General features: G+C 52.3%; 1 protein-coding gene across 1 annotated transcript; it reads right to left on the reverse strand.

Annotated features, from left to right (window-relative positions):
• Window positions 1-47: 47 nt before the first annotated feature.
• On the reverse strand, window positions 48-15683 carry LOC100078936 (1-acylglycerol-3-phosphate O-acyltransferase Pnpla3-like). Its single transcript, XM_039914046.1, has 9 exons — window positions 15497-15683; window positions 14000-14232; window positions 12882-12947; window positions 10390-10599; window positions 9977-10037; window positions 8634-8816; window positions 7657-7789; window positions 5667-5774; window positions 48-147 (listed from the first exon to the last, which is right to left on the reverse strand). Exons 1-9 carry the CDS (start codon window positions 15681-15683, stop codon window positions 48-50), a joined length of 1281 nt encoding a protein of 426 aa, XP_039769980.1.
• Window positions 15684-24296: the final 8613 nt, after the last annotated feature.

Consider the following 24296-nt stretch of genomic DNA (forward strand, 5'->3'; position numbering starts at 1 on the left):
CCCGCGCATGCGCCCTGGTGGGGCGGGGGCTGAGAGGACGGCGTTTTCTACAACGCGGGGTCTGGCGACGCCCCCAGGGGCACCCGCGTTTTAGCAGAAGGGGCGGTCCTGGGGGGCGTTGGACGCCCCCGGCCGCCATTAGAGCGCCTGGAAGCCAAAGGGGGGGGGGGGGTCGGGCGCCAAGGGGGGGCCGTGGCGGTGGGGTCCCCGCGGAGGCGGTCGTCCGGAGCCCCCGCTCGCTTCCGAAGCCCCCCATCTCCCCCCCGCCCCTTCTGCGCATGCGCCTGTGTCGGCACGTGCTCGTGCGTAGTCGGCGGCGCGCTTCGCATAGTAATAGTCATAATAATGTTGGTATTTGTTAAGCGCTTACTATGTGCAGAGCACTGTTCTAAGCGCCGGGGGTAGACACAGGGGAATCAGGTTGTCCCACGGGGGGCTCACAGTCTTCATCCCCATTTTACAGATGAGGGAACTGAGGCCCAGAGAAGTGAAGTGACTTGCCCACAGTCACCCAGCTGACAAGTGGCCGAGCCGGGATTCGAACCCATGACCTCTGACTCCAAAGCCCGTGCTTTTTCCACTGAGCCACGTTGCTACGCGCTTACTATGTGCAAAGCGCTGTTCTGAGCGCTGGGGAGCTACCAGCTGAGCTGGTTGTCCCACGTGGCGCTCCTAGTCTTAATCACAGAGCAGCAGCGCGGCTCAGTGGAAAGAGCCCGGGCTTCAGAGTCAAAGGTCGTGGGTTCTAATCCTGACTCTGCCACCTGTCTGCTGGGTGACTCTGGGCAAGGGACTTGACTTCTCGGAGCCTCAGTGACCTCATCTGGAAAATGGGGATTAAGACTGGGAGCCCCAAGTGGGACAACCCGATGACCCAGTATCCACCCCAGCGCTTAGAACAGTGCTTGGCACATAGTAAGAGCTTAACAAATACCAACCTTATTATTATTATTAATCCCCATTATACAGACGAGGGAACTGAGGCCCAGAGAAGTGAGGTGACTTGCCCAAAGTCACACAGCTGACAAGTGGCAGAGCCGGAATTCGAACCCATGACCTCTGACTTCCAAGCCCGAGCTCTTTCCACTGAGCCACGCTGCTTATGATGATGGCATTTTTAATAATAATAATACTAATGTTGGTATTTGTTAAGCGCTTACTATGTGCCAAGCATTGTTCTAAGCACTGGATAGATAAAAGGTAATGAGGTTGCCCCACATAGGGCTAACAGAGTAGCTCAGGGAAAAGAGCACAGGCTTGGGAGTCAGAGGTCATGGTTTCGAATCCTGGCTCTGCCACTTGTCAGCTGTGTGACTGTGGGCAGGTCACTTCACTTTTCTGTGCCTCAGTTACCTCTTCTGTAAAGTGGGATTAAGACTGTGAGCCTCACATGGGACAACCTGATTACCCTGCATCTCCCCCAGCACTTAGAACAGTGCTCTGCACATAGTAAGCACTTAACAAATACCGATTTTTTTTTAATCCCCCTTTTAACAGATGAGGTCACTGAGGCACAGAGAAGTGAAGTGACTTGACCAAGATCACACAGCTGACTAGCGGCGGACCCGGGATTAGAACCCACGACCTCTGACTCCCAAGTCCATGCTCATTCCAGTGGGCCACGCTGCTTCTCTCTGCTGCTGCTCCCCTTGTGAAGCCTGCCCTGCCCCTCCTTTTAAGTGCTTACTATGTACCAAGCACTGTTCTAAGCGCTGGGGTGGGGGCAGATACAAGGTGATTGTCCCTACCTTCAGAAGGGTGGTCTGGCTCCCGGGACTCCCCCCAGCATAGGGATTTAGAACTCCTGGGTTCTGGTCCCAGCGTTACCCCCTAAAGGGAAACCTTCTAATCCATGTTTGGGGGTACTTTCAGAATATCAGCAATAGGAAAGGACTGATAGAGCTTGTGAAAATTGAAAGGCGGCCCAGAATGAAGATTTCCTTGGAGCCTAGTGACCAGGAGGATGTCACGCTTTCCCATGCCTTCAGCCTCTCTTCCCTCTTGTAGTCAGTGGTTCTGTTTTGTTTTGCTGTCCATCTCCTCCGTTTAGACTGTGAGCCCATCATTAGGTAGGGGATTGCCTCTATCTGTTGCCAAACTGTACATTCCAAGCACTTAGTACAGTGCTCTGCACATAGTAAGCACTCAATAAATACTATTGAATGAATGAATGAATAATCAGGTTGTCCCACATGGGGCTCACAGTCTTAATCCCCATTTTCCAGATGAGGGAACTGAGGCACAGAGAGGTGAAGTGACTTGCCCAAAGTCACACAGCTGACAGTGGCGGAGTGGGAATTAGAGCTCACGACCTCAGACTCCCAAGCCCGGGCTCTTTCCACTGAGCCATACTGCTTCTCTCTGCTGCTGCTCCCCTTGTGAAGCCTGCCCTGCCCCTCCTGCCTGGTGGGCTGGTGAGGGGTGGCAGCCGCAGCATGGCAATCTAGGCCTGGTCCCTCCACCCGCTCCTGCTTGGCTGCAGCCTCCAATGTGTCCCCAGTCAGTGCCTAAATTCATTTATTCATTCGATCGTATTTATTGAGCACTTACTGTGTGCAGAGCACTGTGCCAAGAGCTTGGGAAGGTACAATACAACAATAAAGAGAGACAATCCCTGCCCACAACAAGCTCACAGTCTTGGGGGCGGGGTTGGGAGACAGATGTCAATACAAATAAACAGGCATCAATATAAATTAATAAAATTACAGCTAGAATTACTGCCACCTAAGTGCAGTGTGTGCAACGAGGTGAACTAAGTGTGCTGAACTAAGTGTGAAGGAGCAGGCCTTCATGGAGGTGGGGGCCCCAGGGGTTGACAATCAATCCATCAACTGCATTTATTGAGCATGCTTAGTAATAATAATAATAATTGTGATATTTGTTAAGCACATACTCTGTACCAGGCACTGCACTAAGCACTGGGGTAGATTCAAGCAAATCGGATTGGACACAGTCCCTGTCCAGTACATTCTTAACCCCCATTTTACAGCTGAGGTAACTGAGGCACAGGGAAGTGAAGTAACTTGCTGAAGGCCACACAACAGCCAGGTGGCAGAGCTGGGATCAGAACTCACGACTTAACTCCCAGGCCTGTGGTCTATCCACTATGCCATGCTGCTTCCCATGCTTACTGAGTGCAGAGCACTGTTTTAAGCACTTGGGAGAGTACAATAGGAAATAGTTGGGAGATATAATAATAATGATATTTGTTAAGTGCTTACTATGTGCAAAGCACTGCTCTAAGCGCTGGGGGGATACAAGGTGATCAGGTTGTCCCATGTGGGGCTCACAGTCTTAATCCCCATTTTACAGATGAGGGAACTGAGGCACAGAGAAGTGAAGTGACTTGCCCAGAGTCACACAGCTGACAAGTGGCAGAGCTGAGATTAGAATAATAATAATAATAATGTTGGTATTTGTTAAGCGCTTACTATGTGCCGAGCACTGTTCTAAGCGCTGGGGTAGACACAGGGGAATCAGGTTGTCCCACGTGGGGCTCACAGTCTTAATCCCCATTTTACAGATGAGGGAACTGAGACACCGAGAAGTTAAGTGACTTGCCCAAAGTCACACAGCTGGCAAGTGGCAGAGCCGGGGTTCGAACCCATGACCTCTGACTCCAAAGCCCGTGCTCTTTTCAGTGAGCCACGCTGCTTCTAGGACCCATGACCTCTGACTCCCAAGCCCGGGCTCTTTCCACTGAACCACCCTGCTAGTGAAAATAAATTGCAGACAAGGACATAAGTATTGTGGGGCTGAGAGTGGGGTGAATATCAAGTGCTTAAAGGGTACAAATCTCCAAGTGTATAGGTGATGCTGAAAATTGGGATCAAATACCTGTTCTCCTTCCTACTTAGATCGTGAGCCCTGTGTGGGACCGGGACTGTTAATTATATAGTTGTATCACATCTACCCCAATGCTTAGTATAGTGCTTGGCACATAGTAAGTGCTTAACAAATTCTACAGTTCTGGTTTTTAAAGTCTAGACTGCGGGGAAGACACTAGTAAGCCCGAGACAGGGAGTGGAGGGGAGAATCGCTGCTAGCCCTGGACATTCCCCCCAGTTCATCCAGGGCTGTGAATCTTGAAGACGGCCGCCTCAGTCACTGGTTCCTGAAAGGGGCTGAAAAGACCAGCTGTCGCCGGACATACTGAAGCCTCCAGGCTCTTAGCGAGCTAAACTCTATCCCTAGAATGCTAGCCTCCGGTCTCTACTCCCCGAAGCACACTAGTCCTTAGCCTCCAGCCTCTATCATCCAGCATGGTAGCCAGCCTCCAGCCTCTATCCCCCAGCACACTACCCCTTAGCCTTCAGCCTCCATCTCCCCAGCATGCGACCCTCTGCCCGTGCCTCCCATTGCTAACCCCCGACAGGATGCTAGCTTCTAGCCTTTATCTTCACAGATCACTAGCCTCCAGTCCTCTAGCCTCCACTCTTTAGCCTCTATCCCTGTGCCTGCTAGCCCCTAGCCTCCAGAACACTAGCCCCTAGCCTCCACCATGCTAACCCCTGCCCCCCAGGCTCTGCCTCTAGCACACCAGCCCCTTGCCTCTAACCTCTGCCTCCAGCACCGTAGACCCTAGCCTTCAGCCAGGTCTCCCAGCTCCCACGGCTCTGAGGGTGGCCGCTTCCACTTTCAGCCTGGCAGCTTCTCACTGCCTCCCCGGTCCGGATCCCCACCACCGCCATCACCCTCACCAGCAGGGGAACAGGAGAGGAGTTGCGGGCTGGGGGCCGGGGATAGCAGTCTGGATGGAGGGCTTTGGTCCCTGGAAGCAAAAAGGGAAACAGGGAAGATCAGTCCACTATCATCTTGGCCTGAGGGTGGCCGGGGTGGGCCGGGAAGGATGGGCCAGAGGGGAAGATCGGGGTCCGGGATGTGCCCGGACCTTCAGTGAGTGCTTAGTACGTGCTAAGTGTCGGCCAAGATACGAGGTTCTGAGATCAGCCACAGTCTGACTGCCCACCTCGCCTCCCAGTTTATCTTATCCCTATTTTACAGATGAGCAAGGGGAGGCCCAGAGAGGGCGAATAAATTGCCCAAGGGGCAGAGACAGAGCTGGGACTAGAACCCAGGTCTTGGGGCTTCCCCCTCCCAGACTCCCACCGCTGCCTCCCTAAGGTCCAATCCCCCAAGCCCGACATCCTGCTCTCCCTCATCCACATTCTCCCATGCTCCTGCATGTCTTTGCTCCGGACCGCCCCCGACCCCAACCTCAGGCCCCTTACTCCCGGGGGACCCGGGGAATCCCCACCACCACCCTGGTTCTCTGGGACCCGTGAACACCCCCGGGGCAGGGCATCTTCCCATCAGAATTGTAGTCAGAGATCGTGGGTTCTAATTCCAGCTCGGCCGCTTGTCAGCTGTGTGACCTCGGGGAAGTCACTTCACTTCTCTGGGCCTCAGTGATCTCATCTGTTAAATGGGGATGAAGACTGTGACCCACACATGGGACAACCTGATTCCCGTGTATCTACCCCAGTGCTTAGAACAGTGCTTGGCATATAGTAAGTGCTTAACAAATACCAACATTATTATAGTTATTAGTTCGTGGCCCAGGCACCTGGCTGGGGTCCTTCCCTTGGAGGGGGCCTGTGGTCCTCAGGCGGGGGTCCTGGGAGGAGAGAAGGGGTGGGGCAAGGGGTCCCCCAGTTGTGACTCACCTGTTTGTGCCCGCGAGAAACCCTCGTGGCTGAGGCCAGAAGGCGCCGTTCATCTCCTCTAGCAGCCACCGAATGTCCTCTTGGATGTCAGGAATCCACTCGATCAACCTGTGGGGCAGGTCACAGGGCAGCCGGTCAGAGGATGGGCAAGAGAAGGTCCTGGCTGGGCCAGGTTTGGGGCTGGGCCCTTCACTTGGGGCTTTGAAAAGCGGGAAAAGCCAATGGCACCATCAGAGCCACTGTCTGGAAGGTGGGGAGGCCACCTGGCCTGATGTGCACATAATAATGACAATAATCATGTTGGCATTTGTTAAGCGCTTACTACTTGCTAAGCACTGTTCTAAGAGCTGGGATTGATACAAGGTAATCATGTTTTCCCATGTGGGGCTCACAGGCTTCATCCTCATTTTATAGGTGAGGTAACTGAGGCACAGAGAAGTTAAGTGACTTGCCCAAAGTCATATAACAGACAAGTGGCAGAATCAGGATTGGAACCCATGACCTCTGATTCCCAAGTCCGTACTTTCCACTGAACCATGCTGCTTCACATGACTGCCCACTCCACTGTCCCTCTCTGTCCTGGGAAGATATGCATCCCTCCTGTCCCAGGAAGACATGTGACCACACACTAGCCACCACCTTACTGAAGCTTTATTGAAAGCATATCTCCTCCAAGAGGCCTTCCCGACTAAGCTCTCCTTTCTTCTTCTCCTATTCCCTTCTACATCACCCTGACTTGCTCCCTTTATTCATCCCCTGTCCCAGCCCCACAGCACTGATGTACATATCTGTAATTTATTAGTATTAATGTCTGTCTTCCCCTCTAGGCCGTAAACTCGTTGTGGGGAGGGAATGTGTCTGTTTATTCCTCTATTGTACTCTCCCAAGTGCTTAGTACAGTGCTCCGCACAGTAAGCACTCAATAAATATGAATGAACGAGTGAACACTGCTCCGCCCCTCTCTGTCCCAGGAAGACATGCAATCACACACGGCTCCATCCCTCCTTGTCCCAGGAAGACACGTGACCATGCACTGCACTGTCCCTCCCTGCCCTGGAAGGCAGGTGACCACACTCTGTTCCATCCCTCCCTGGCCTGGGAAGACACTCATGTCATCCATCCCTTCTCCAGCCTGGGAATGGGAGGCTTCAGCTGCAAGGAAAAAAGGCTGAAGTGGAATGACAACACACAGGCCAGAGTCTCCCTTGGTAAAGAACAGGGATCGTGTCTACTAAACCTACTGTACGCTTCCAAGCATTCATTCATTCATTCATTCATATTTATTAAGCACTTACTGTGTGCAGAACATTGTATTAACCACTTGGAAAGTACAATTCAGTAACAAATAGAGACAATCCCTGCCCCCAGCAGCCTCACACAGTCTAGAAGGCGGGAACAGACATCAAAACAAAAGTAAACAGGCACCAGTAGCCTCATTATAAATAAATAGAATTATAGATGCATACACATCATTAATAAAAATAGAGTTATACTTATAAATATGTACATATATACACAAGACCTGTGGGGCGGGAAGGGGTGGTAAAGCAAAGGGTGATGGGGTAGGGAGGGGGAGCAGAGGAAAAGGGAGGTTTAGTCTGGGATTAGCATTCTAATTCTAAACGGTCTCACATTCCCCCCCTTCTAGACTGTGAGTTCGTTGTGGGCAGGGATTGCCTCTCTTTTTTGCTTTATTGTACTTTCCCAAGCGCTTAGTGCAGTGCTCTGCACACAGAAAGTGCTCAATAAATGCGACTGAATGAATGAATGTATGAATTCAGCCCAGTGTTCTGCGTACAATAGAGAGTAAATTCCTCGAGAACAGAGATTAACTATTAACTCTCTAGTGCTCACCCAAGAGCTCAGGACAGTGCTCTTCACTCAGCAGGCACCCAGTAGATACTAGTGATTGACTGAACATGCTGCCAGCCCCCAGTTCCTCCCTTGCTCTTCACCATCGTGCTGGCGACGACCCCCAGAACAGCCTCACCTGCGGACAGTCCAGAGGGCAGACTCCACAGGTAGTGTGCAGGGCAGCAGCGGGCAGGACAGGATCTGCACAGGCAGCAGGCGAGAAATCTGGGCCTGGAGTCCACCCTGCTGTGCCAATGCCCAGGTCAGTGCTGGTGGACAGGAGAAACAGGGACTGTTAGTTATTCATTCATATTTACTGCTTACTGCATCCAGAGCGCTGAACCAAGTGCTTGGGAGAGTACAGTACAACAATAAACAGAAAGGTTCCCTGTCCACAATGAGGTTATAGTCTCTATAGTCTCCAGCTGGAGGCAACTATAGTCTCTATAGTTATAGGGTTATGATATTCATGCAACACTCATTGTATGGCAAGCACTATGCTAGATACAATCCTTACCCCACACAGGGGGCACAGTGAGGAAGGAGGGAGAGGGGACTGATGGAGGGATCTTATCCCCATTTTACAGAGGGAAATATGGAGACCCATAGAGGTTCAGTGACTCAGTCAAGGTCACACAGCAGGCCAAGGACCACGTTAGGTTAGAACCAATCTGCGTGGCCTAGTGGAAAGAGCACAGGGTTGGGTGTCAGAGGATTCTAATTCTGGTTCTGCCTTGAGATTTGGGCAAGTCACTTGTCTTCTCTGTGCCTCAGTTACCTCATCTGTAAAATGGGGATTAAGACTGTGAGCCCTACAAGGGACAGTGAGTGTGTCCAATCCAAGTATTTTGTATCTACCCCGGTGCTTTGAACATTGTCTAGCACATGGTATGTGCTTCAGAACTACAACTGAAGAAACAAAACCCTGGTCTACTGGAACCCAGGTCCTTCTGACTTCTAGGCCTCGCTCTATCCACTAGGCAACACTACTTCTCTGAGCCCCTCTGATCTGACAGGAGGATGATGGTGGCCCTGGCCATCGCCCCTCTGGGCAGTGTGGACAGGTAAATGTTCCTGCGGTCAGCTTGGAGAGACGCCAGGGTCTCCAGGTACCTTTGAACAGACCGGACGACAGGATGTCGGAGATCCTCTCATTCCGGGGCACGATGGTCTGGTGCTGGAGGGCGGGCAGAGTATCAGCCTCCCGATGGTCCTCCAGTCCACAACCTGTGGCTGGAGGGGCAGAGCTGGGGATGGGCGGCAGACATGAGCAGGGAGCCGGTGGCTTCAGGAGGCCTGGGAGGGACAGGAGGAGTGGACACAGTCATGAGGAACAGACCTTCCGGGTGGCTCCTGGGCGTGACCAGGCTGAACTGTGACCTGATCCCCAAAATGGCTGCTCCCAGCCTGGATGTAGGGACTGAGATCTCGTGGCCACCCCCTGGTCATCAAGATGACAGCGCTCTGCTCTCTGTGCAGGGTGACACATTCCCATCGGGGAATGTGTCTGTTTATTATTGTAGTGTACTCTCCCAAGTGCTTAGTACAGTGCTCTGCACACAGTAAGTGCTCTATAAATACAAATGAATGAATGAAAGCCCTGATTATCATCAGGGGCTGGCTGGGGGCTTCTTTCTCCTTTGGAGTGTTGGGCTCCCCTCAAAGTACAGGTCCAGCCTGAGCCATTGCCCCACTGCCCACATTCAGGCTCCCTGGTTACACTGGAAGTAACGTGTCGAATAACTGTGCTTTTCACTAAGCACTTTGTGCCAAGCCCCGTACTCAAACCTGGAGTCGGTATAAGATCATCAGTTCCCATATGGGGCTCAAAGTCTAAGTAGTAGGCAGAAAGTCCCCATTTTGCAGATGAGGGAAGTGAGGCACAGAGAAGATAAGTGACTTGCCCAAGGTCACGCAGCAAGCCAGTGGCAAAGCTGGGATTATAAATGACTCATTTATTCATAATGATGTCTCCCTCTAGACTGTAAGATCATTGTGGGCAGGAAATGTGTCTGCTAATTCTGTTGAACTGTGCTCTCCCAAGGACTTAGTACAGTGCTCTACACATAGTAAGCACTCGATAAATGTGATTGATTAGAACCCTGCTCTGACTCCTAGGCCTGTGCTCTTTCCACTAGGCCACACTGTTTCTCTACTACTTTCAGGGTTTGCTCTCTGGTCCTTGGCCCAGTGCTCTGCTCATATCCCACTTCGAGCACAGTCCTCTGCTGACAGCCCACTGTCAGCATATTGTTCTCCCCACAGGGCAGTATGTTTCTACATGGCGATTTTCCTCACCTTCACTTCTCATGCTAAGGCACCAGGATCCGGTCAGGCGACCAGAGCCCACCGGATGAGTCCCCTGACCTTCCAAGCGCTTAGTACAATGCGCTGCACATAGTAAGCACTCAATAAATACGATTGGCTGACTGACTGATACCGAGGCGCCAACATACCGTGGTCTTCCAAGAAGTGGAAAGTATCCAAGTACCCTTGATGGCAGAGCTCTGTAACGACCTGGAGAAGCCGTCCGATGGGTCAGACCGGAGGTGGCAAACGGGAGTCTGGCTTTCATGGAGGTGGCAGGGGCGGGGGGTGGGGCTTTCATGGTTTGAGTCTGGCTTTCATGGAGGTGACAGGGGCGGGGCTTTCATGGTTTTGGACTCCAGAAGGAATCTCAGTCTCTGCCATCCTTAACCCGGGGCCACCCCACCCACCCATCAAGATCCTCATGGCCAGCTCAGGGCAGAGCAGGGCCTCACAGTCAGGCTTCCGTTCCCCCTCTCTGGGCTATGCCCCGAGGAGTGGAGCTGGGTAGTAGTCACCCAGCCCCCTTCCCTCCCCCCCTCTCCCCCTACCCTATTCGCACCTGTGGCTCTGGGGGGATTAAGGTCCTGGTGAGCAGGTAGAAGTTTTCCTGGCACAGCCGAAAGCTGAGGTTGGCCATGGTCACGCAAAATAAATTGGACATCGGGACCCTCGGGCAGATGTCGCACTCGCCGTAGAATGGGGACACGGTGATCGTCGCGCTGTCCTCCCCTTGGGGCTGGTTGTTGCTGATGCCCCCATCCACGTAACGCTGTGGCAGGACAGGAGTACTCAGGGACCACTCTGCCCCAGACAAAGGTCCCCTCTTCACCCCACCCCACCCCATGCCCACCCCACCCCATGCCTTCCTTTCTATAGGCTAAGTCATTGCTGAGGCCTCCATCCACATAGAGGAGCAGGGTGACGTGGTGGATAGAGCACAGGCCTGGAAGTCAGAAGGTCTTGGGTTCTAATCCCATCTCCACCACTTGTCAGCTGTGTGACCTTGGGTAAATTGCTTCACTTCTCTGGGCCCCAGTTACCTAATCTATAAAATGGGGATTGAGACTGTGAGCTCCATATGGGACAGGGACTGTATCCAGCCCAATTTGCTTGTATTAACCCCAGTGCTTAGTACAGTGCCTGGTTCATAATAATAATAATAATGTTGGTATTTGTTAAGCGCTTACTATGTGCCGAGCACTGTTCTAAGCGTTGGGGTATATAAAGGGTAATCAGGTTGTCCCACGTGAGGCTCACAGTTTTAATCCCCATTTTACAGATGAGGTAACTGAGGCACAAGAAGTTAAGTGACTTGACCAAAGTACACAGCTGACAGGAGGCGGAGCCGGACTTAAAACACATGACCCCTGACTCCTAAGCCCGTGCTCTTTCCACTGAGCCAAGCTGCTTCTCTATAGTAAGCACTTAATAAATATCACAATTATTATTAATATACTGCAGTGGGACAGGAGTACTCAGGGATCACTCAGTCTCAGACACAATGACTCCCTTCCCTCCATTCCCCCAACCCCATGCTCTACTCACAGTTATAATAATCATAATTGTAGTATTTGTTAAGCACTTACTGTGTGCCAGGCACTGTACTAAGTGCTGGTATGGATACCAACAAATAGGGTTGGACACAGTCCCTGTCCCACGGGGGGCTCACAGCCTCAATCCCCATTTTACAGATTAGGTAACTGAGGCACAGAGAAGGGAAGTGACTTGCTCAAGTTCACAGCAGACAAGTGAACTAGGTGGGATTAGAACCCACGACCTTCTGACTTTCAGGCCCATGTTCTATCCACTACGGTCGTTTCTGAGGCCCCTATCCACATTATGCTGAGGCAGAGTGGGGGTGTTCAGGGATCCCTCGGCTCCAGGCACGGTGACCCCTCTGCTCTCCTCCCCTCAGGGTGGCTTGTTGAAGAGGCCCCTACAATGCTGCCCCGCCTGCCAGCAGCAGGGGAAGTGGGCCACTGAGAAGTCACCAACCAATATCACCACCCTGGATTGATCGATTAGCTATGTGAACTGAGCACCTACTATGTGCAGAGCTCGGAGCAGAGTTAGTTAGCCCCGATCTCTATGGCCGAGGGTCTTACAGTCTACACTGTGTGCGGAGCACTGGGCTAAGCGCTTGGGACAGTTACGGTAGTGTTACTAGACCCGATCCCCACCCCCAAGGAGCTTACAGTCTACTGTGTGCAGAACACTGGGCTGAGTTCTTGGGACTGTAAAGGAGAGTTAATAGACCCTGTCCATGCCCCAAGGAGCTTACAGTCTAGTGGGGAAATGGGCCCTAAAACAAACTGCAGATTGGAAGAAGGAGGCTGCCTATAAGGGACTTAATGCTGAAGGGAAGGTGTCTGAGGTAAATATGTCCGGGCCATGGAGGTCGTGAGCTCACAAGTGCTCTGGTGGCGCAGAAGGACTGAAGTGGCAGTTTTGAGGGGGTTAGGATGGGGAGATGAATGAGGGAAGGCCTTCTGGAGGAGATGAGCTTTCAGAAGGGCTGTGAATTTGGCCCGAGCAGTGGTCTGGGGGATGTGAATGGGAAGGAAGTCCCGGCCAGGAACAAAGGCTTGTGCAAAAGTGTTGGCACATGGCCTAGTGGAAAGAGTACAAACCTGGGAATCAGAGGACCTGGGTTCTAATCTCAGCTCTGTTATTTGCCTCCTGTGGAGCAGTCACATAACTTCTCTGTGCCTCAGTCTCCTCATTTGTCAAGTGGGGATTCAATACATGTTCTCCCAAACCCTTAGAATAGGATCCTCATGTAGGACAGGGACTGTGTCCAATCTGATTATCTTGTATCTACCCCAGTGCTTAGTACAGTCTTTGGCACATAGCAAGCATTTAACAAATGCTACAATTATTTATTTTATTTGAGGCACAGTGAGTAGGTTGGCTTGAAGAGAGCAGATGAATAGGATGCGTCTGAGAAGCCGTGGGCTGGGAGCACAGGGGAGCCAAGACTGACTCCGGGCATCTGGGGCAGTTTGGGCAGAGAGCATCTGGGGGATTTAGCAACCGCCAAAGCCAGCTCACCTCTCCTCGGAATGAAGGCGGGATCCATCCGCAGTAAATCGGGATGAAAGATGAGCAAATGAGTGCCTGAGGATAAAGGGAGTATGGTGGGGGAGGGGAGCACAAAACCTCAGGCAGACCCCAGCACAGATTCTCTAAATCTGGAAGCCACTGCTGGGGACCCTGTCTGGTCACCAACAATCCCTCCCTCCCCAACAGCCTGTATGTATTTGCTCTGCCCACCTCCCATAGGCCAGGCCTCCTCTACCCCATTCTTCTTAATGATATTTGTTAAGCACTTAACTTTGCGCCAGGCGCCGTACTAAGCACTGGAGTAGATACAACCTAATCAGGTTGGATTCCATGTCCTACATAGGGCTCACAGGCCTAATCCCCATTTTACAGGAGAAGTACATGAGGCTCAGAGAAGTTAAGTGACTTGTCCAAAATCACACAGCCGACAAGTGGCAGAGCTGGGATTAGAATTCTGGTCCTTTCAACTCCCAGGCTCGGGCTATATCCACTAGACCACATTGGCCACACCTCATCATATCACCCCTACCCCCAACATGCAGGGATATTTAAATTTGATTATACATCCAATTAATTATGCAGCTTGCTCTTCTTGATCTAATCCTGCTACTGCTGTGATTTTCTTCTTCTTCCTCCTGCTTATTATCTGTCCATTCACACACTAGACTTTAAACTCCTTGAGATCAGGCATCGTGACTACCAGCTCGGTATTCTCCCAAGTGGCCTCAGTGCCCACAATAGATTGTAAAGGCAGGGATTATGGTCTATTGACTTTACTGTACTCTCCCTAGAGCTCAGTACAGATAGAAGGTGCTCTCTATATAATAATTGATAATAATAATTATGGTATTTGTTAAGCCCTTACTATGTTCCTGTCACTATTCTAAACTCTGGTATTAATACAAGTAAATCAAGTTGGACCCAGTCCCTGTCCCACATGGGACTCACATTCTCAATCCCCATTTTAACAGATGAGGTAACAGACACAGAGAAGTGAAGTGATTTGCCCAAGGTCATGCAACAGACAAGTGGGAGAACGGGGATTAGAACCTGTGACCTTATATATAGGATTGAGGGATCGGTCAGACCCTTCCCCAGAGACTCACATCGATGACATCTTGTTTGGAGAGGAAGTGAGACACCAGGACGTTCTTCCCGTCGGCCACGCGGGTGAGGGAGACGCACAGCTTGTCCGACACCAGTTGGTGGGCATTGCCAGGGAGGTGCTTGTCCAATATCTTTCTAAGGTTCCGGGAGAGGTTGAAGGACGGGTGGAGCACCCCAATGTTTTGGTACCGGGCTCTTCGGACCAAATCCACAAGGATCTCACAGAGAACATCTGGAAAAGTGGGCATCGGGCCGGAGGCAAAGGCCTCCTTTGAAGGAGCTCTGAGGGAGAGGGACCCTCCCCCCAACATAACAATAATAATAATGTTAGTATTTGTTAAGCGTTTACTATGTGCAGAACACTGTTCTAAGCGCTGGGGTAGATACAGGGTAATCAGGTTGTCCCATGTGAGGTTCACAGTTAATCCTCATTTTACAGATGAGATAACTGAGGCACAGAGAAGTGAAGTGACGTCCACAGTCACACAGCTGACAAGTGGCAGACTCGGGATTCGAACCCAAGACCTCTGACTCCCGAGCCCAGGCTTTTTCCACTGAGCCAAAATCTGAGCGGGGAGGGGCGGGCCATCCTCGCTCTTCCAGGAGTATGTACCAAGTGCTCACTGGGTGCTCCGTGCTGAACTGAGTGCCGCTTCCTGGGCGGCTGTGAACTGTCCTGCCGCCGGAGAGGGGAAAGGGCCTCTGATGTCCACCCCTGATTAGGGTCTCTCCCGCGACCCCCAAGTCAGTGAGAGGCCCAGGGCCCCATGCCAGCCTATGGCTCTGGTTCTCGGTCACCCGAGCCCGGCCCCCCAGCCCCGACCCCTGCAAAAGTGAAAAGCTGAGAGGAGGCCGGTGCTCTTTCCGCCAGCCCCAGACTGAGTCCCCGGTCCTTGCTGTCACTGGCTGCCCCTATGGGTGACCCTCCCACCTCCCCTTCCGGGGCACACGAGGGTCGCAGACGGAGGAATGGAAGTTTGCACGAATTTGGAGCGGGATCCACAGACAGACAGACGGACGGACGGACAGGCGGACAGGCAGTGCCCCCGGACGGACCTTTTCTGAGGCCGGGGGAAGGTCTTGGAGGGACAAATGGGGTGCGCGGGAAGGTAGGTACCCAGCCAGGGGCGGGTCCCGGAGGAGACCAGAGTCCAGAGGCCGGGGGAGGGTCCTAGGGGGAGGTGTGATGGGGGTAGGCTGGAAGGCAGGGAGGTGGAGACCCGCACCCAGGGGCCCGGGGTGGTCTTGGGGGGGCCGGGGCGGGGGCCGGGCGGGTGGAGACACTCCCCCAGGGGCCGGGGGAGGGTCCTGGAGGATCTGGGCCGGGGGCAGGAGGCAGGTGGTGGCACGTGCTCAGAGGCCGGAGGAGGGTCCTAAGGGGAGGTGTGATGGGGGTGGGGCTGGAAGGCAGGCAGGTGGAGACCCAAGCCCAGGGGCCCGGGGGGATGTTCGGGGCGAGGGGCCGTGGAGGGGGACGGGCAGGTGGAAACACGCACCCAGAGGAATCTGGCAGAGGTGGATGGCGCAGCTGAGCGCCCCGGCGGAGGCTCCGTAGAGCTTGCGGGCTCCGAGCAGCAGGTGCGGGGCGCGCTCGTTCAGGCAGGTGAGGACCCCGGTGTGATAAAAGCCCAGGAAACCGCAGCCGGTGAAGGAGAAGTTCCAGCCCCGCTCCAGGTCGAACATGGTGGCGGTGGGCGGGGAACCCCCCCGGACCAGCGGCCTCCCCCGGAGCGGTGCGGCCCGTCCGGTCCCGCGCCCTCCCGCGCTGCCTTTATGGACCCGCGTCGGCCTCCTCCGGGGCTCCCCGTGACGACTCCGCCTCCGACCCAATCGGCGGCACCCGGGCTCCCACCTCTGGGAGCTCATTCGTTCATTCAGTCGTATTTATTGAGCGCTTACGGTGTGCTGAGCACTGTACTCGGCGCTTGGAACCTCGGGCAGCCGTCCCGTCACCCCACCATTGGCTTCGAAGTACAGTACAGCAATTCGTTCATTCAATCGTTTTTACTGAGCGCTTACTATGTGCAGAGCACTGTACTAAGCGTTTGGAAGGTACAATTCGGCAACAGGTAGAGACCATCCCTGCCCAGTAACGGGCTCGCAGTCTAAACGGGGGAGACAGACAGCAAAGCAAAACAGAACAAAACAAAGCAAGTAGTCTGGCGAAGATATCGAGATAAAAAGAATCATAGATACAGACCCATCATTAACAAAATAACTAGAGTAATAAATAATATATACAATAAACGCACAGTGCTGAGGGGAGGGGACGGGGGAAGAGCAGAGGGCGGGAATAGGGGGAACGGGGAGGGGAGGAGGAGCAGAGGGAAAGGGGGGGCTCAGTCTGGGAAGGCCACCTGGAGGAGGTGAGCTCTCAGTAGGGCTTTGAAGAGAGGAAGAGAGTTAGTTTGTCGGATGTGAGGAGGGAGGGCAGCGATAGGACATGGGCCGGGGATAAATATAAATAGAGTCGATCCCTGCCCACAACGAGCTCACAGTCTAGAGGAGGGGGGAGACAGACGTCGATACAAGTCAACGAGCCTCTGTATAAATAAATAAAATGACAGATATAAACACAAGTGCTCTAGGGCGGGGAGAGGGGGATAGAGCAAAGAGAATGAGTCGGAATGACGCGGAAGGGAATGGAAGAGGGGGTAAAGTGAGGCTTAGTCTGGAAAGGCCTCTCGGAGGAGATGTGCCTTCAGTAAGGCTTTGAAGCAGGGAGAGTCATTGTCCGACGGATTTGAGGAGGGAGGGCGTTCCAGACCCGAGATAGGAAGTGGGCCAGGGGTCAGTAGGTGAGATGGAGGCCCAGTGAGAAGGTTAGCGGCACCAGAGGAACCGAGTGTGCGGGCCGGGCTGTAGAAGGAGAGAAGGGAGGTGAGGTAGGAGGGGGCAAGGGGATGGAGAGCTTTGAAGCCAATGGTGGGGTGACAGGACGGCTGCCCGAGGTTCCAGCTGTGGGGGTGTTAGGACTAGTGCCCCCTGGTTCTAGCTGCGAGGGCAGTGGGAACGGTGCCCGGGTCCTAGTGTGGGAACCATGGGAACAGTGCCCCCGGGGTCCAGGCTGTGGGGGTCGATGGGGCTGGTGCTCCTGAGTCCTGGCTGTGGGGGCGATGGGGCTGGTGCTCCCGGCTTCCAGCTGTGGAGGTGAATCCATCACAGCCGACTGGACTGGACTGCCGGTATTGCTCACTGGACCTGGGAATCTAAATGTCCAAGGGTGGGGCCGGTCCAAATAGGATGGTTTTGACCCATTTGCTCTTCCCAGACGAAAGAGCAGTTCTGTACTGACAGCCCAGAGAGTCTGTCCATTTGTTTGGCCCTGTGTCTGCTGGCATCTTGTTCCTTACTCACCGCCCAACCTCCATTCCATGGCACTTATGCCCATATCTTAATATATTATTGCTTCCTCCTGTCTAGAAGTTACTTAACCTCTTCATGCCTCCGTTTTCTTATCTCTAAAATAGGGATTCAAAGTCTGTTCTCCCTCTCTCTTAGACTGCAACTATCTTTAATTTACCTCAGCACTTGGGACAGAGCTTGATACCTAGTGAGCCCTTAACAAATACAACAATTGTTCACTCATTCATTTATTCATTCAATCGTATTTATTGAGCACTTACTGTGTGCAGAGCACTGTACTGAGCGCTTGGGAGAGTACACTATAACAAGAGACGCATTCCCTGCCCACAACGCGCTTACAGTGTAGAGCTGGCACATAGTAAATGCTTAACAAATGCCATTATTATCATTATTATTATTAAAGGAGGGACAGACATTATTATTAATAATAATAATGGTACTTTCTAAGCCCTGGGGTAGATACAAATCAATCAGGTTTGACACAGGCCCTGTCCCACCTGGGGCTCGTACTCTTAGTGCTAGCACTTAGAACAGTGCTGAGCACATAGTAAGCACTTAACAAATGTCATTATTATTATTATTATTATTATTATTAATAATCCCTATTTTACAGATGATGTTACTGAGGCCCAGAGAAGTTAAATGACTTTCCCAAGGTCACACAGCAGACTTGTGGCGAAGCCAGGATTAGAATCCAGGTCCTTCTGACTCCCGCCCATGCTCTATCCACTAAGCCACGCTGCTTATAATAAATATAAATAATATCAATATAAATAAATGAAAGGTATGTACGTAAGTGCGTGGGGCTGGGAGGGGGCAATTTCATTCATTCTTTCAATCGTATTTACTGAGCGCTTACTGTTTGCAGAGCATTTACTAAGCACTTGGAATGTACAATTCGGCAACAGATAGAAACAATCCCTGCCCAACAACGGGCTCACAGTCTAAAAGGGGGAGACAGACAACAAAACGGAACAAGTAGTCAGGCATCAATGAATGGAGGGAGCAAGTCAGGGCAATGCAGAAGGAAGGGGGAGAAGAGGAAAGGAGGGCTTTGTCAGAGAGGCCTCTTGAAGGCTTTGAGGGGGTGGGGGGAGAGATTTGTCTGTTGGATTTGAGGAGGGAGGGAGTTTCAAGACAGAAGCGGGACGTGGGCCAGGGGTCGGCGGCGAGACAGGAGAGATGGAGGCATAGTGAAAAATTTAGCATTAGAAGTGTGCGGGCTGGGTTGTAGTAGGAGAATAGGGAGTTGAAGTAGGAGGTGGCAACGTGATGGAGTGCTTTAAAGCCAATGGTTAGGAGTTTTTGTTTGATGCAGAGTTGGATGGGCAACCGCTGAAGTCTCTTGAGGAGTGGAGAAAGGTCTGAACATTTTTGTAGAAAAATGATCCGGACAGCCGAGCGAAGTATGGACTGGAGTGGTAAGAGACAGGAGGCAGGGAGGACAGCAAGGAGGCTGGTACAGTAATCAAGGTGGGATAGGATAAATAATTGGATTAATGTGGCAGCAATTTGGATGGAGAGGAAAGGATGGATATTAGCGACACTGTGGAGGTGGAATAATCAGGATTTAGTGATGGATTTAATATGTGGATTGAATGAAAGAGAGGAGTCAAGGATAACATCAAGGTTATGGGTTTGTAAGGCAGGAAGGATGGTGGTGCCATCTACAATGATGGGAAAGTTATGGGGAGGACAGGTTTTGGGTGGGAAGATAAGAAGTTCAGTTTTAGGTAGATTAAGTTTGAGGTGACAGAAGGACATCCGAGTAGCGATGTCTCGAAGGCAGGAGGAAATGCGAAACTGCAGAGAGGGAGAGAGATCAGGGCGGGAGCTGTAGATTTGGGTAGCATCTGCACAGAGGTGGTAATTAAAGCCAAGTGAGCGAATGAGTTCACAATTAGAATTAGTATTATTCAGTGTCTGCTTCCCCAACTAGATGGCAAGCTCTTCGAGGGCGGGGATCATGTGTAGTAACTCTCTGTACTCTCCCAAGTGCTCAATTCAGTGCTCTGCACACAGTAGATTATAAACTCCCTCTAGTCTGTAAATTCCTTGTGGGCAGGAATCGTTCCTACTAACTCTGTTGTACTATACATTTCCAAATGTAGGAAGCAGTGTTGCTCAGTGGCAAGAGCCCGGGTTTGGGAGTCAGAGGACGTGGGTTGTCATCCGGCTCTGCCACTTGCCTGCTGTGTGACTCTGGGCAAGTCACTTCACTTCTCTGGGCCTCAGGTACCTCATCTGTAAAGTAGGATTAAGACTGTGAGCCCCACGCGGGACAACCTGATCGCCTTGTATCCCCCCAGCGATTAGAACAGTGCTTTGCACATAGTAAGCGCTTAACAAATACCATTATTATTATTATTATTATTAAGTGCTTAGAACAGTGCTCTACACAAAATAAGTGCTCAACAAATGTCTTTGATTAATTAATTAATTGATGTTGACTACTTTTATTTTATTCTTCCTCAGGCTCAGTGCAGTGCTTTGAATACAGTAGACTGTAAACTTCTTGAGGGGAGGGAGCGTGTCTATTCACTCTATTGTACTTTCAGTACAGTGCTCTGCACAAGCAGGTGCTCATTCAATAGCACTGAGAAGCAGCATGGCCTAATGCAAGGAGCCAAGGCCTGGGAGTCAGAGGACAATGGTTCTAAACCCGGCTCCACCACTTGCCTGCTGTGTGACCTTGGGCAAGTCACTTCGCTTCTCTATCCCTCAGTTACCTCATCTGCAAAATGGGGATTTAATACCTGTGCTCCCTTCTACTTAGACTGTGAGCCGCATGTGGGACTTGTGGTCAGGGACTATGTCCAATCTGATCGTCCTGTGCCTACCCCAGTGCTTAATACAGTGCTTGGCACATAATAAGGGCTTAACAAAAACCATAATGTATTATTATTATTATTCATTGACAGATTGGTTGCTTGATGGTGTAGACAGACTGAGTGTCTGGAGGCGTTGCTCAGTGCCTTGAGGGGGGCAAGTAACACTGGAGAGCTCTCGGTCTGGTTGGCTCTGGGGGTAGGCAGCGGGAGGTCTGATCTTGCTCAGAGGCAGGGGACTGTCTAGATGATCTTTCAAGAACCCTTTCAGCCCATCTGGGCTCCCACGGGGGTGCCCCCCGGGGTTTGGGTGGCTCAGGGACAAAGCCTGAATCCCCTCAACTGCAAGGGGACACTCAGAGGGGGAGGGCGAGCCACCCAACAGCGGGGTTCTGCTCTGTCCGGGTGGTCCCCGGTGGAATGGCCCCGTTCGCTTGGGCTCTGTCCCTGGACCTGGCAGCAGGCAGCCCGTAGCTCTCGGGCAGGGGGCCCCTTCTCGGGTGAGCCTGCGAGGGCGGCGATCTACCTGACAGCACTGCCTCGACACCCCCTGGACCTGCAACCTGTAATCATGCAGCCCCTCAACCCTGCAGCCTGCCCTGCACAACCCTGCAACCCTGTAACCCCGCGACCACGCAGCCCTGTCCTCTGCCCCAGAGTAGGCAAAGGAGATGCCAAAGACCTTAACTCCCACCCCTCTCACCCATCCCTCCATTCCCTGACCTGTGACTCCCGTCCCCGAAAGGATGATCCCCAGCCCCCGCCGTCAACGAGACTTCGGGCAGTTCCTCGGGCTCTGACTGACCTGGCCGGGGCCCCCACCCACCCACCCACACCCCTTCCCTCGCACTCTCCCCGGGTGCAGGATCGGACTGGCCTGCAGCTGAAGTGGACGAATCCCTGACAGGCAGAACTCATCGGCAAACCCACAGGGTCAGAGGTCCAAGGGACCCAGTGGGGCACGAATTTTAGGAAAAGGGATGGGGGAGAGAGGCGAGGGAGTCTTCTTGGGCAAAGCGGCTGACCACGGCCTGCAGTGCTCAAGAGAACAACTTTTTCTGCTGCTGCCCAACAAAGCAGAAGTGACTGACAGGCAACTGGCCGATTTTTTAACGCTAATTTGTTAAGCGCTTATTGTGTGTCAGACAATGTACAGAGCACTGGGTGGATACAAGATAATCAGGTTGAACCCAGTCCGTGACCCAAATGGGGCTCACAATCTTAATCCCCATTTTATAGATGAGGTAACTGAGGCCAGAGAAGTGAAAAGACTTGCCCAAGTACATACAGCAGACATTATCTGGGTACTGGAACCAGCCTGGGGCTCGTCAGCCTGCCCCGGGACCCCTACATGGTGAGGTGGACCCCAAATAGTCCGGGGGCAGCCATTGGACGTCCCCGGCAGCCAGGAAGCAGGACCACCTCTGCCAATGGAAGCTCCGGCAGAACTCCCAGCTTCTTCCCTCGAGTCAAAAGCAAAGTGGCTTAGTGGAAAGAGCACAGTCTTGGGAGTCAGAGGACATGGGGTCTAATCCCGGCTCCGCCACTCGTCTGCTGTGTGACCTTGGGCAAGCCACTTAACTTCTCTGTGCCTCAGTCACCTCCTCTGTAAAATGGGGATTAAGACTGTAATCAGATACAACCTGATTCCCTTGTATCTACCTCAGCGCTAAAAACAGTGCTTGGCACACAGTAAGCGCTTAACATATACCATAATTATAATTATTATCATTATCAAGTGGGGCACTGGGACAGGGCTGAGCCCGGTACTCCCGTCTTCTTCACATCCAAGAAGGGATGTGAAGCAGCGTGGCTCAGTAAAAAGAGCCCGGGCTTGGGAGTCAGAGGTCATGGGTTCGAATCCCAGCTCTGCCACTTGTCAGCCGTGTGACTGTGGGCAAGTCACTTAACTTCTCTGTGCCTCAGTTCCCTCGTCTGTAAAATGGGGATTAAGACTGTGAGCCCCACGTGGGACAACCTGATTCCCGTGTCTACCCCAGCGCTTAGAACAGTGCTCTGCACATAGTAAGCGCTTAGCAAATACCAACATTATTATACAACCACTGCTCTCCCCATCTTCAAAGCCCTTCTGAAATCACCTCTCCTCCAGGAGGTCTTTCCTGACTAACCTCTCATCTCCCCACCCTTTCTTCTACCGGCAGTTTATTTTAGCGACTGCCACCCCGTCAGACTGTAAGCAGCTTGACAGCAGCAATCGGGTCCATTGGCTCTTCCGCACACTCAGCAGCCTCTCAGTACAGTGCTCTGCACACAGTAGACTGGAGAGCTGGAATCATGCCTACTAAGGCTATTGTACTCTTCCAAGGGCTCAGTAGTGCAGTGCACTGCACACAGGTGTAAACCCTCATTTCCTCTTCCTAAACCCTCATTTCCTCTTCTCCCACGCCCTTCTGCGTTGCCCTGATTTGTTCCCTTTGTTCTCCCCGCCTCCCAGCCAAACAGCACTCATGTCCAAGTCCATAATTAATTTATTTATTTTAACGTCCTTCTCCCCCTCTAGACTGTAAACTCGTGCTCAGGGACTGTGTCTGTTATGTTGTTATACCGTACTCTCCTTAGCGCTTAGAACAGTGGTCTGCCCATGGTGAGCGCTCAGTAAATACGATTGACTGATTGAATGTACAGTCTGATTATCCTGTATCTACTCCTGTGCTCAGCACACTGCTTGGCACATAGTAAGTGCTTATTGATTGATAGGTAAACAAATCCCACAATGATCAGAGTTAGAATTTAAAGCGAGATTAATCAATCATTGGCACTGACTGAGCCCTTACCATGGGCAGAGAATTGTACTAAGCACTTGGAAAAGTACAATACAGGAGTGGGTTGATGCTTATCCACCCCTGCCCTCAAGAGGTTTCCAGGGTACAGAGAAGCAGCTCTGCTCCTTCCGGTTAGGGCCAATAGAGTCTAAGAGGGCAAGCGATGAATAGAGAATGGCCTAAGTGGGACAGGAGTGGGGAAGGTGGCACCACGCGGGAGGGAGGAGGGCAGGTTGGTTCAGATCCTCAGGATGACAGAGAGCTTATTCATTCATTCAGTTGTATTTACTGACCACTTACTGTGTGCAAAGGACTATACCAAGCACTTGGGAAACTACAGCTCCTCAGCACTTACGTCCCTATCTGTAATTTTTTTTATTAATGTCTGTCTAGACTCTAAGCTCACTGTGGGCAGGGAAGGTATCTGTTTATTGTTATATTGTACTCTCCCAAATGCTTAGTACTCTGCATACAGCAGGCGCTCAATAAATACGATGGATTGAATGAATGAATGCAGCACAACAACAGACACATTCCCTTCCCACAAAGAGTTTACAGAGATGGGTCACTGTGCCGGCTACCCTCAGCACAGCTGGCCGGGCAGGGCTGGGGTGGCAAGCGTCTAAACCACTCGGGCCACATCGTTCGATCTGCTCGTTGGCCCTGCGGGGGTCAGCTGTCTCAGGGCCCCGGTTGGGGAGGGTGGTTTCTTGGGCAATCAGTCCTCCGGGATCCCAGGCCACAGGCCAACAAACTTTTCCCTGCTTGGATACCAGCTAGCCAGTCAATAGAACCTATTGGCACCTAGTTCATTCAGAGCACTGTACCGGGCGCCTAGTGTGTGCAGAGCACTGTACTGGGAGCCTTCTTTCTGCAGAGTACTGTACTGGGTGCCTTCTGTGTACAGAGTATTGTACGGGGTGCCCGCTGTGAGCAGAGTGCAGGACTGGTAATTCTCCATTGCCTGAAAATGAAATTCCTCCCCCCGTTTGGCCAGTTTCCAGGTCCAGTTTCCAGGACCCGTGTCAAGGATGAGTCTGGAGCCCGGAGCCTCAGACACAGGATTTCAGCGGCGCTTCTGAGATTGCCCGACGAGGCGATTATTTTAGCGGGGCCTGGGTGGGCTGGGGGAAACCTGGGGCCATAAGGGGAAGCTCTTACTCTGGGACCACTGTCCGTCCGGCTATGGTGAGAGCGCCCAGCCAGGCCAGGTCAGGTTGCGGCCGGCCAGGGGGAGGGATGGGGGTGGTCAGATGCTTCCCTGGGCAGCCCACGCAGAGTGGATGGGCCACAAGGGGTTATCATCGGGAGCCACGTCC

Source organism: Ornithorhynchus anatinus, chromosome 14 (genome assembly GCF_004115215.2).
Source record: "Ornithorhynchus anatinus isolate Pmale09 chromosome 14, mOrnAna1.pri.v4, whole genome shotgun sequence".
Taxonomy (NCBI): Eukaryota; Metazoa; Chordata; class Mammalia; order Monotremata; family Ornithorhynchidae; genus Ornithorhynchus; species Ornithorhynchus anatinus.

Coding starts and splice junctions, on each gene's coding strand:
- LOC100078936 (XM_039914046.1), bottom strand. CDS start 15,683: ATGTTCGACCTGGAGCGGGGCTGGAACTTCTCCTTCACCGGCTGCGGT. Junction 10,600..12,881: donor CGCCTTCATTCCGAGGAGAG/GTGAGCTGGCTT, acceptor GTCCTGCCACAG/CGTTACGTGGATGGGGGCAT. Junction 8,817..9,976: donor CCACTTCTTGGAAGACCACG/GTATGTTGGCGC, acceptor TGTCCCTCCCAG/GCCTCCTGAAGCCACCGGCT.